The sequence below is a fragment of the Tamandua tetradactyla genome, chromosome 4, assembly GCF_023851605.1.
Source record: "Tamandua tetradactyla isolate mTamTet1 chromosome 4, mTamTet1.pri, whole genome shotgun sequence".
NCBI classification, from domain to species: domain Eukaryota; kingdom Metazoa; phylum Chordata; class Mammalia; order Pilosa; family Myrmecophagidae; genus Tamandua; species Tamandua tetradactyla.
In genome coordinates, this window is record NC_135330.1 from 3,060,265 (window position 1) to 3,073,338 (window position 13,074).

Genomic DNA, 13,074 nt, shown 5'->3' on the forward strand with positions numbered 1-13,074 from the left:
CAGCACTTTCAAACCAGCACAACAATCTACACAATGGCAGAAAATACTTGGAAATCATATCTGATAAGTGTTTAATATCCAGAATATATAAAAAAAATTCAACAATAAAAAGGCAAACAATTCATTTAAAATATGGACAATATACTTGAATAGACATTTCTCCAATAAGACATACATATGGCCAAAAGTACATGAAAAGATGTTCAATATCATTAGCCATTAGGAAAGTGGAAATCAAAACCACAAGGGGATACCATTTCACACACCCCTAGAATGGCTACTATGTTAAAAAAAAAAAAAAAAACCCAGAAAAAATAAATTGCAGAGGATGTAGAGAAATAGGAACTCTCATTCATTATTGGCTTGAATGTAAAATGTTGCAATCACTGTGGAAGACAGTCTGGCAGTTCCTAAGAAAATTAAGTAAAAAACTACCATCTGTCCAGGCAATTCTGTTTTCAGGGATTTCAAAAGAATTGAAAGCTGGGACTTGAACAGATATTTGAACACCAGTGCTCACAGGGGCATCATTCACAACTGCCAAAAGATAGAAACAACCCAAGAACCCACCAATGGATGGATAGATAAGCAAAATGTGAACATATGGGATGGGATATTATTCTGCTGGAAAAAGGAATGGATTTCGGACACATGTGACAACATGGATGAACTCTGAAGACATCATGTTGAATGAAATAAGCCAACCAAAAGGACAGACATTGTATGATCCCACTAACATGAAATACTTAGAATGAGCAAACTCATAGTGTCAGAATCTAGAATATAGGGTAGGGAGTAGGGAGTTAAGGTTTAAAATGTACAGAACTTCTATGTGAGATCATGGAAATGTTTTGTTAATGGAAGGCGTTGATGGTTCACAGCATGTAATTAACAGTACTGAATTACTTGAGCGTAATTAACAATACTGAATTATGTATTTGAATGTGTTTAAAGCAGAAAATTTAGGTTAAACAAAGTTCTATATTAATGCACTGCTTTCCATTGTTCTCTCTTCCTTTCTGAACCATCCTCATACAAAATTAGAGAAAAGTGGACATCACAATAGCCTATTAGAGGGATCTTTTTGGAAAGAGAAGAAAGAATAATCAGCCTCTTTTCTTTGGTGACAGTAGCGTTGTTTGTGGCATATTCCACAGGAGCCTCAACACTTTTCATAAACACTGAATAGTTTAATAATCACCTTCCACCGTCTTCTGAGTCACTACCTGCCCAGAAGTGTAGCTGTTCATTAAATGGTCTTGAGTAAGCACTGAGAAAGTAAGAATGTCTGTAAAGTGGTTAGGGAACCAGCCTCCTATTGTTCAGAGATAAGGCAAAATCCAACTTCGACTTTCTAAACAGCAGCTATAACATAAAACCATAAAGTTAAAGTTGGAAGAGCCCTGTGCCCTTCATCATAAGACACTCCAGCCTTACTCCTTCCCAAGGCAGTACTTATTCCTGTAAAATTGTCAATTTGAACAGTTCTAGTGGCAGGAATCTCACTGTTTAGTAAGCAGCCCATGCCATTGTCAAATAGCTCTACTCCTTAGCAACTTCTTAATAGGAATTAGAGTGTTTATTTTTTTTTAGGTTTCAGTCACTAATTCCAGCTTTATTCTCTGGCATTATGCATAATAAGGAACTCACACCAATGGAAAGGTCATGGTCATAGAGACATGTATTCTTAAGACATTCCTGGCTCTGCCATTTACTGGCCCCATGACTGTAGGGATTTATTTAATAGCTAAGAGTCTCAACTTCCTTATCTGTTAAAAGAGGATAATAAGTACCTAAAAGTTCTGTGAGGATTAGTAAGTAGCCCGTGTAAAGCTCCTGACATGTCATAAGTGTTCAACGAACATTAGTTCCTTTCTCTCCCCCACCCCACTCCTTGCTCCCATGAAACCCTTCAACTATCTGAAGACAGCTGTTACGTCTCCTCCTAAGTCTTTCTTTTTCCAGCCTTGACATACCCAGCTTCCTTCAATGATTTCTCACGACACTGGCCCAGGAGCTACTGGGCAGGGGTAGGTCTTAAGGCAGAGGTCTTGGGGCCCAGCTCAGTGTCCGAGAGGTGGTTGGGATTCAGGGGAGGTTGACTGATCAGACTTAAGATGATCTTTATATGCCAATTCCAATTCCCAGTAGGAGTCTTTTCCTCTGGGGGAGGATGCTGAGGAAGTGCTTATAGGCAGAAGCTATCTCTATGCATTTCCCAACTGCCAGTTCCCTTGTACTTGTCTTAACCGTTAGGAAGCTCAGAACAAGGTGTCTCCTCAATACCAATGCTCCCTTAGCCTCAGTTTTCCATAGAATTACCCTCAGCCCCTTCCCTTCATTACCTTGGTCTCTTTTACATTTGTTTTCATGGCAGGGATGGTTTAAAACCATCCTATTCTGTTTACAGACATCTAATAAAACAACTGAATGTAATTCTCCTGCTAATTAAATATTTTCTAGGAGGGACCCCCATCCAAGAATTAATAAAAACATTTGCCAGTTCAGCATCTCAGGCTCACTGTTCTATGTCCTCAGCTTGTTTCCACGTCTCCCCTTCCCCTTTACAGAGAAAACACAGTAATGTGGATGCTCATTTCTAAGCTCCCTAGATTATAAAAATGCCTTCTGAAAGCAGATATAAATCACATTTTTAAAATAGCATATCTAAGATAAGTTCTGTACACCCCACGAGAGATTTTTTTTTCTAACTCCACTTCTGGACAAGAGAGCAGAACAACAAACACCTGAGTCAACTGGTATCTCCACTTTAGCCCCAGGGCTACACGGGCTCTTTATTCTTAAATATAAGATTGACACCCATCTGTCAGGGCTGGGTCAAACACAGTCTGTCCTGTGGGCAAAGAACGGAATCAGATGACTTCTGAAGTCCCTGCCAGCCTTATAATTTGTTAAACACAAGCATAATTGTGTCTTTGGGTTAAAAAATAAAAATAAAAAAGGAAGCGCCAGCCTGAAGATTACTCAAAACTAAAGACCTGCAAAGTCAGTACATGAGGCACCATAACTCTTTGCCTTGGTTTGGAAAAGTCTGAAGCCAAGACTTAACTAAAGCTGCCAAAAGAAGGTAATAAAAACAAAAAAGCCAGAGGCAAGAGGGGGACTGGGTTTGGTGATAATGAGTCAGGTTATTAGACCAGAGGGTGTCTCCTTTCTAACACGTGCCATTAGGAACCCATAAAAGGTTTCTGTGCAGCTCTCAGCTCAGTCCACAGGCCCAGGTTCTGCTCTCACCTGCCAACTAGGTAAGTCTGTCTTGAGCTTGCTTATGATTTCAGCTGTTGCTTTGCTGATATGTGAGATTGTGGAAGGATTTGGGGAGAAACCCATCATAAGTCTATCCTCATTAATAATACTAAACCAGGGCTCCAGTCACCCAAATGCGTTCCTTGTTTATGGAACTTCTTTGAGCATTTTCCTTTTAAAAAATATAAACCATTTGGATGACATAGGCATAAATACTATTGAACAAGTAGTATACTTGAGCTCTGACTACGTTAAATGAAAATGTAGTATGGACTCTATGTGTGCAAAGATGTGGCAATAAATTTTTTTTTTTAAATGAAAACGTAGAGCTATTTAAATGATGGGTAATGACTGAGAGGTTGGAAGTCCATCAGTGAATTCACTGAGCCATGTCTTCTTGAAAAAATATGTCACTTCCACTTATATACCTAAAGTTTGATTTTCTTGGGGTAACTTTTCTTTCCTCTAGAATGTTGCTAATTTTAAAAGTTATACTTTCCTAAGCATGGGGGTTGGACTGAGCTGAAGCAGGAGGACCCTTTCAGTTGAAGCAGGAAGGATTGGTCTCACTGTGTTGTACATTTCAGTACTTATGCTTGAGTTCATTTTTTCACTTTTCTTTTGCAATAAAGCTTTCTCTGAACACATGAGTGTCACTCCTTTCTACAGGGTGAGGTGAAGTATCTATTCTAATAACTACCTATGGTAGATCTGGTCTCTCTGAAATATCTGATGCAAGATAAAGTCACCCTTGAAGTTCAGATACACTATTTTAAGACACAAATAGAGCAGTTCAGAAGTGGAGCTGGGGGAGGAACAGAAAGAAAAACAAACTTGGTATCCCATTCCTGAATCTTGGTTTCCCCTTCCTCAGAAACAAGTTCCTCCTTCCTCAGAAGTGAGGTTTATGTTTGCTTTTTGCATAGGCAGGCACCGGAAATCGAACCCAGGTCTCCGGCATGGTAGGCAAGATTCTGCCTGCTGAGCCCCGGTGGCCCACTGGGAAATGAGTTTTGCTTGTTCTTTCTCATAGTCTGTCCTGAATTTGTCAAGATGCCTCGGCTCCTGAGAGATGTCCTCTGTGTAATCAAGACATTCCATGAGTATGCCCGGGAGGACAGTAACGGGCCAACGCTGACCTGCACAGAGCTAGAACAACTCCTCCAGAGAGAATTTGGGGACATTCTTCAGGTGAGGTGCCCCAAGAAGTGTGGAAATCCTTCCCCACTTGCACTTTCTCCATAGGCCAAGTAAGATGGGCATAAGTGAGCCCTGCCCACTTTATACTTGGCTACCAGCCCTCAGCACTCATTGACTTCTGAACAAGTTTCAGTTTCAGTTCCCTACTCTGTCCTATCGCTTGTTAAATGAGATTCTTTATAGGAAAAATGAGATTCTTTTTTTCACTGAACTTTTGCTTCAGCAAAGTATACGTCTTTTAGAAGCCACAAGCCATTATGCATCTAAGTGCAACTCCCAAGTGGGTATAAAAGCTCCTTCTTAGCCACGGGTATCTGATGAGAGATGGCATCAGAATCAACAAATTCTTATTGTCATATGAAATTTTGCCAGTTCCTGAGGAACAGGGTCAAAGATTCTTAGGACACATGCAGGCACTCAGGACACATGACCTCACGTGAATAAACCGATTCCTCCCCTTGTTTTTGTGCAGCCAAATGTCATTCATGCTGTGGAGAAAATCTTGAACCTACTGCATATTGACAGAGACAGCACAATCAGTTTTGATGAATTTGTTCTTGCAATCTTCAACTTGTTAAACCTCTATTATCTTGACATACAATTGTTGCTAAATTCAGAACAAACAAAGGTGTCTAAACCAGGGAATGAAAATCGAGATAATGCAGAACTTCAGGTAACCAGTGGAAATGGGCTTCAGACAGAAAGAACTTCACCTCCTCAAGACAAGTTAGTGCTTCCTTCAGGAATGACATCATCAGCTCAGGGGAGCCCTGAAGAAAGCGAAACAGTTGAAAATAATAGGGAAGACCCTCTGGGAGACTCCAAGACTAGTAACTCCTTGGGAGAAGTATCTGGACACAATGACCCTGAGATCCAATACCTGGAAGATGAACAGAGCTAGGAAGTGACCCAAGATGCACACGTGCCAGGAGACAATGGGGCTCAGCTAGAAACAAACAAGGCAATAACAGGATCAGAACAGACCAGCATCCTCACAAAAGGGGAGAGACAGGATACAGAGATTCCCAGGGAAGGAGATGAGCTCTCAGCCAAGAACCAAGGTGATACGAACACAAGAGACCAGTTTGGAGAACAGGAAGAGAAGTTGGGAACCCAGAGTTCTCTACCAGAAGAAACAGCACAGCGACTATCTGAAGAGCAGGAAGTTGCTACAGAAAGAGATGTTGAGGGATACTTTAAAACGCAAGGGCCATCACTGCAAGCTGACTATGAGCCCAGTTCAGCACATGCTGAGGGACCAGAACCAGCAGCTGCCGGAAAACCATCTCAGATACAGACATCAGCTGATCCTAAGAATGATGAGGGTATATCCAAGACTCAAGAACCAGGAAAGGATGATAATAGGAAACTGAATGAGTCAGAGAAATCAGCTGACCTTGAGACTGGTGGTAAGACACCCAAAGTGCAGGAGCTAGGAAACAATGCTGTCGGGATACCATCTGCAACAAATAATTAGGCTGAACCTGAGGGTGACAGTAGAACATCTGAGACCCAAGAACCACAAACTCAAGAAAAAGAACTTGAAACAAAGGGCATGTCAGTCCAAGGTAATAGCAGAAATGTCTCAGAGACACATGATGTGAGAGCTGAAAAGAAAGAGGGAAGCATCCCTGAGCTCCATGGAACAATAAGGCAGAAAGAGAGGGAGGGCGAAAGTCAGACACCAGCCTTAGCAGCCCAAACACAGGATGGAAAGTATCAGGAACTCCAGGCACCATCAATAGAAAATAATGCTGCAAAAGGGTCTAGGACACAAAATATAAGCTCAGAAGGAAGAGATCAGAATCATCCTGAGGTTGAAGGAGCAGCAGCCCCAGAAGAAGAGGCAATACACACTGAAGAAAGCACAGCACGTGCACCTGAATGCGCCTGCAGTTGAAGGGACACCAGAGGCAAGAGAAAGACCAGAGGAGTCAGCTCCACTTAAAAGCTGACCTGGAGGAGAAAACAGGAAGATGACCAGGACTCACGACAAGCTAATCAAGAACGACGATTGCCAGGAGGCGCCTCAGCCAGCCGCACCCATTCAGGAGACTGCCTCCCAAGTCCCCGGTAGCTTAGCTCCGGAAGATGGTGGCAGCAGCTCAGAGAGAGGCCAGCTGCCTGCACAAGGGCAGAGTCAAGAAGATCCACACGGGCCTGTGCCAGGAGCTTATAACAACAATCCGGATGCCCAGAATCAGGTGGCGCTGGGTGAGGAAAACGCAGCTCAGGAGGCAGGGGTGCTGGCGTTCAGAAGAGAGGATGAGCAGCTCACGGAGGAACAGAAACCGCTGCTGGAAGAAAACACAAAAGTCAGGGCTCAGAGACCAAAGGGCCAAGCCCAGCTGAGGAACTCCCAGAGGCACAGGAGTCCACAGAAGATGGCAAAGGCATCAAGTCCCTGGAGACAGAGACCCCCCGAACGCTGGACGCGGAGCTCAGCGGCCGGCTTCCAGTGACGCGGCGATCTGCAAAGAGACCGCAGAAAAGCGCCAGCGCTCCAGGCCCAGCTTCCAAAGAGGAGGGCGAGAGAGCAACCGAGACCCACGAGTCTGCATGTGTGAGTCTGGGTGACAACAGGTCCGCCCGCCACGAGGCACCCCGCGCAGCCCAGGGCCCTGCAGCCTCGCGGGAGGCGGGCGGGAGGCCCCGAGAACGGGGAGGAGACTGTGGCGACCAGCACAGCCCGGCCAAGAAAGGGTGCGCGGCTGCCGCGCCCCGCCAGGCGGCTAAGAGGAAGCGGTGAGGATGCCCGGGCCAGCTCTGCGGGGAGGCGGCCGTCGGGTCCGGGCCACTGCGCGCGCGCGGAGAAGGCGCCGCGGCCAGCAGCCGGAATCCGCAAGGAGCGGCCGAGTCAGGCCCTGCGCTCAGCGAGCACGCGTCGAGGGCACCGCCCTCCAGGGAGCTCTGGGGTGATCCAGCCTTTCTCGGTCACAGCCCACCAGTACCCCTGGGCCCGGGGGACCCCTGCCCGACAAGGAGCCTGCTGGGCCACAGCAGATGTCTGCTCCCCGGGCCTCGGAAGACCGGCAGGTCCACGCTCGGGGCGAGCAGACCGCGCCGCGCCGAGGAATGGGCACCACAGAGCCCGAGTTGTTGTCGCCGACCCGGCAGAAGCTACAGCGTACTTCGTGCACCTCAACATGCCCCAGATCCTTTCCCTCCCAGCCACCCTCAACGTTCACACACTCACACACACGCATGCACACACATTCACACTCACACGTGCACACACTCCCACACACTCACACTCAGATACACGTTAATAATCCTTTAAATTCCCTTCTCAGATTTCTACAGAGGCAAATAATAAAGTATTCAGCATTGGGAGCCACTACCAAAGAAATGTCAGAACAAAAAATACAATTGGTCGAAATTTTACCAGGTGCTATCACTTCCGAATTCCAAAATGGACTTTCTCATGAGACCTCTTATCTCCACTTACCTCTCACTAAAAATAGGAAAATCACTTCCACATGTTTAGCAGGTGCCAATTTCGAATGACTTGGCTTTTGGAAATGCAGCAGTAGGAAGCAATAAGCCTCGGAAAATATTTTGTAATCATAAAATATTGTTGTCATAGATACAGATTATTATGCTTCATGACATTTCCTACAGGGATTCCAAGTTTATTCCAACATTTTATTCCTCAGATTAATTTCAGATATCAACATAACTTAAAATAATTATGATTTCCTAGTAACTGGTTGAAGTAAATCAGGACTCGTTCATTTCCAGGTGCAACTACATTATGCTATGATTCATTCATTCATTTATCCGTTTAAAAAATCTTTTATTAAATCCCATTCCTTACACGAGTCTTTCATAGCTTCTAGCTCAAACAAGCCATCAGAATAATCATAGAGAGGGAAAGAAAGAGAGAATATAAATCTATAGTATCCTTGATTCCATAAGAAGGTCTTATAACCAGCCATCCAGTGATTCTCCTCCACATTCACCGAAATGATCTGCTAAGGGCATTACATTAAAACTGATAATAAAATAACTGGTGATCAATTTATTTTGTTGGTTCTTTTGTGGGTGTGTGATCTTTTTATCCCTTCATTCTCCATCCAACTTTGAGGACATTGATCAGAAAAAAGAAAAAAAAAAAAAAAAAGACACCTTAGTAATTTGTGGTTTCTCAAGACTATAATTAAAGGATAAAGCTCCCTGAGCTTAGGAATGATCCGGGAAAGGAGCACAGTAGCTATCACATAGTGTTTCCTGAAGCCAAAAGGCTGCCCACTTTCAACTTACATCTCTTCCAGAATTTAAAATCCACATATATTCCCTTCTTCAAAAAAAATGTTTATCTCTTTTCATTCTACCTTCAAACATAAATGAGTATCCCCATCTAAAATTTATTCTCTGACATGATCAAGAGACAATTCACAACACAGAGAAAATACCCTAAAGCATAAACTAATGAGCCTTTTTTTGGCAAGCAATTTGGTAATCTGTATCAGGATCCGTAAAAATGACAAATGACGTGAACCATAAAATCACAAAAGAAGCTATAGATAGCCAATGAACCTATGAACTCCTCATTAGAATTCAAGGAAATAGTATTTCTACTAATCAAATCAGTAAACATAATTGTTTTTAATAATCACACAATGAGGTTGAGAATGTGGGGAGATAGGAAACAGCTGATAGGAGATGGAATTTGATAATACACCTCAAAAATATTTTAAATACTTCTCAGATAGTATAATAAGCAAATAATCATGGGGGTATGCAAGGATTCATCTATAAACACATTCGTTATAGCACATTAAAAATAACAAAAATCAGAAACAGCCTAAATGTCCATCAGTACATGAATGGTTGACTAAATTATGGTTTTTCATACAGTAGAATGCCAAAAAACATTAGAAATTATGAGGAAGAATATTATTTAGTTAAATGAGGAAGGATTGATAATAGGCTGCTTTAAATCCTTATAAAATAGTAGGTAGCATATGATACCAATTAACATGTCAGTAAGCAGGTAGAGGTTATGGGAGCAAAATCTCAACACTGGTTAGCTTTAGGTAGGGCCATTATAAATGGTGTTTACTTCCTGTTTAGAGTTTTTCTTCATTATCCAAATGATCTATAATAAAAATGTGATATATTTGCAGGTAGAAGAACGATAAATGTTAATAAATAACCTCAGGAAATAACGTAAAACAGGAAAAAAATCTTTCCGCACAAAGATGTTCAGAGCACCACTATTTATAATAATAAAAAGTAGAGAAAATCACATTTCTGATAATAAGAAAGTAGGTCATGAACATTATTAAACATCCCTTGATGTCTACTGCATAATCTCTAAAATGTGCTTTTATAAAGCATCTGCAAGACGTGGAAAACTCCTTACCCTGAAAAGCGCGTTATTATACCACGTTTGCACTATATCAACTACATTCAAAAGTATATATAAGTATAATTCTTTTCCTAAATCGATGCAAATGTACTAAGAAATGATGATCGTGCATCTATGTGATGATGTTAAGAATTACTGATTGCATATGTAGAATGGAATGATTTCTAAATGTTGTGTTAATTTCTTTTTTTCTTTGATTAATAAAAAAAGATGAAAAAAAGTATATATAAGTAGAAAAGATAATGATAGGAAATAAACCAAAATATCAACAAAGTTTACCTTTTGGATAGAGGATTATAAGTGATTTTTTTTTCTTCTTTCTAGATTTACATATTTTTGAAAATTTTCTGTACTGAACATATTTTATTTCCCATTCTACAACCATTGAACTTTCCTCTCCGTCTTTCTACCACGCCTCCAGCCCTAACACAGGGCAGCATCTTCTGGCCACCAAGCTGCAGCAATGCTTCCTGTGAAGGTAGCATGGCCCCCATCTGCCCAACCAGCAACCTCTGCCCGCACGTCCCTGGGCATGGAACATGCCGATGGGCAGAGACACCGACGACACCTCTCCCGAAACGCCCTCTCTGCCGGGCTTCCTCTCCACTGCGTCCTCTTGGTCCTTCCCAGCCTCTCTTGTGAGTCCTTCTCATCTAGTCCCAGTAGTGCAGGCTCTTTCCAAGGGCTCTTCTTCTTCTCCTTTTCCTCCCACTGATAACTCATGCTGCTACCTCTTCTACACTGATGAGCCTCAGTTCACCTTGTTCAGAGCTGCTGAGCTCATCAGTCCAGTCCCTACAAATGCTCACAAAGTACCACCCTTGAGATTGTCACCACTCCCCAACAAACTGTCTTAGCTTTGCAACTTCCCTTCGTCTGTCATTTTCCAAATCCCTATTCTATTAGACTTCAAAGACACAAACTTTGGAATCATAATTTTACTTGGCTCTTTTATTCTCCATATCTAATCCACTTAAAAAAAAAAGTCTCTCTCTCCCCTTTCACTGAATACCCAAATTCTGACCATCTGTGGCTCCAACTCCAATTCCATTTCATTCATTCAATCCAAAATTTAATTGAAAAATCCATGTCCCAGATACTGGGTGAGACATTAGGTATACAGGAGTGACCAAAACAGACAAGTGCTCTTCATTCTTGGATTTTACAGTCTAATGATAGAGGGAAAGACAAACAACAAACAAATAAAACAATAAATTAACAAGATAATGCCAGTTAATAAAAGAGAGAGGCAGGGGATGGGTAGAGAGACAGAGGCAGGCAGGAGTGCTGCTGTAGAAACTACTTTAACCCTCTTGAAGCCTCCAGCCAGATGGTCTTGCCCTCCCGTGAACTCCCCCTTTTAACTTTCTCCTTTAAGTTGTGATTATTTGTGTGTTTGTCTCAGCACTCCTCTCAGACTATAGTGCCTTGATGGTAAACTTCACAACTTACACCTCTCGTGATCTTTCATGAATTCATGAATTTTACAAAACACCATTTTCACCTCCTCACGTCCCTCCCTTCAAGACCCCTCGGTGACACGTTGCAGCTTCCTACTTTCAACTCTAATCTGTTCAGACTCTCCATACACCATCCCTCTAATTGCAATTTACCACCAGTTTCTGTAGAAATCTTGCGGAGAGCATCAGGTTGGTCACATCCTTGTTTTCTGAACCCTAGCTGTTGATGTAAAGTCTATCCCACTATGTTTGCAAGGACATTGCTAAGATCAAATGCACGCCTTCATTCTGAAATGTTCATTCGGCACTCACTCTACGCCAGGCGTCGTGGCAGGCGCTGCACACGCTTTGGTGAAGGGAACAGCCTTGTCCCTGCCCTCGTGGAGCATATGGCTCACAGAAGCTGCTGCAAAAGGTAAGCTGTGAGAAGTAGCATTATTACTACGCCCTGCATGCTTCCCCCCTTGTCATCTACCTTTTCTGAAATCCTTTCCATTTCCTCTCTCCGCTTCCCCAATTATGCCTGACTTAAAGACATGGACCAAATCCTGCCTTCTCCAAAAAGCTCGCACGGATGCTCTGACAATTATATCATTCATAGGCTGCACCACCCAGATTGTTTCTTTACTACCTACTGACTGGTGTTTACTAACTAATTGTTCTGTGAGTGCTATTTCCCTAAATAATAGATTGTAAGCCATCGGGGAAAAGGAATAATTTGTATAATCTAATGACTAAGTCCTTGAACACGTTACTTGACCTCTGGGCCTCAGCATCTGCCTGTGTCAATGTGATTATAACAACTCACACGACTATTACAAAGGGGAAAAAAAGAGCTAGTAACCAGAGCATACACGAAAATGCCTAAACACCATGAGTACAAGACAATTTAATTTCTGAAAATAAACAAAAAGTAAAAGACAGGACCAGGCACTTCAAAAAAGAAGGCATATAAAAGCCAATAAATACATGGAAAGGTACTCAACCTCATTAGATATCAGGTAAATGCAAATTAAAACCACAGCGAGAGCTATTCATATCTACCCATGGTCTAAAATTTAGAAGACTGGTAATATCAAGTGTGTGCAAAGATATAGAGCAACTAGAATGCTCAAACTAGCAGGTGGAGCACAAGTTCGTATAATAATCATTTTGGAGATGTGTAGGGCAGGATCTGCTAGAGCTGAGCATATGCAAACTCTGTGATGGAGTAATTCTATCCCAGGTAGGCACTCATTGAAAATGCATACATACATGTACCAAAAGACATATTTAAAATGTTTGTAGCAGCATTCTTTGCAATGATACTGTATTACTCAGGGTTCTCTAGGGAAACAGAACCAACAGGAGAGACCTGTAAATATGAGATTTTTAAAAAGTGTCTCACGCAACTGTGGGGATGCATGAGCCCAAATTCCACAGGGCAGGCGGCAAGATGGCAACAACAATGAAGGTCTTTGATGAATCCTTCAAGAGAGGCTGGCTGGCTGAAGCAGAGACAAAAGTTCTCTCTTCTGATTTGCTGGTTATCATCTCTCCCTTACATGTCTTCGAATGATTGGATTAAATCTAGCTGGTTGGATTCTTTCATTGTAGAAGACACTCCCCTTAGTTGTTGGCAGACGTAATCAGCCATAGATGCAATCAACTGACTGATGACTCAAGTCCACGAAATGTCCTTTCAGAGATGATCAGGCCAGTGTTTACTTCACAGACAACTGGGCACCATCACCTGACCAAGTTGAGGCATGAACCTACCATCACAGGTGTTCT

The 13,074-nt window shown here is 42.4% G+C and overlaps 1 protein-coding gene across 1 annotated transcript; it reads left to right on the plus strand.

Moving 5' to 3' along the window:
- Positions 1 to 4,320: 4,320 nt before the first annotated feature.
- TCHHL1 (trichohyalin like 1) lies at positions 4,321 to 7,216 on the plus strand. The gene is given in 5 exon segments (XM_077156741.1): positions 4,321 to 4,458; positions 4,940 to 5,876; positions 5,985 to 6,345; positions 6,347 to 6,756; positions 6,759 to 7,216. Coding segments are annotated over 5 exon segments (2,304 nt in total).
- Positions 7,217 to 13,074: the final 5,858 nt, after the last annotated feature.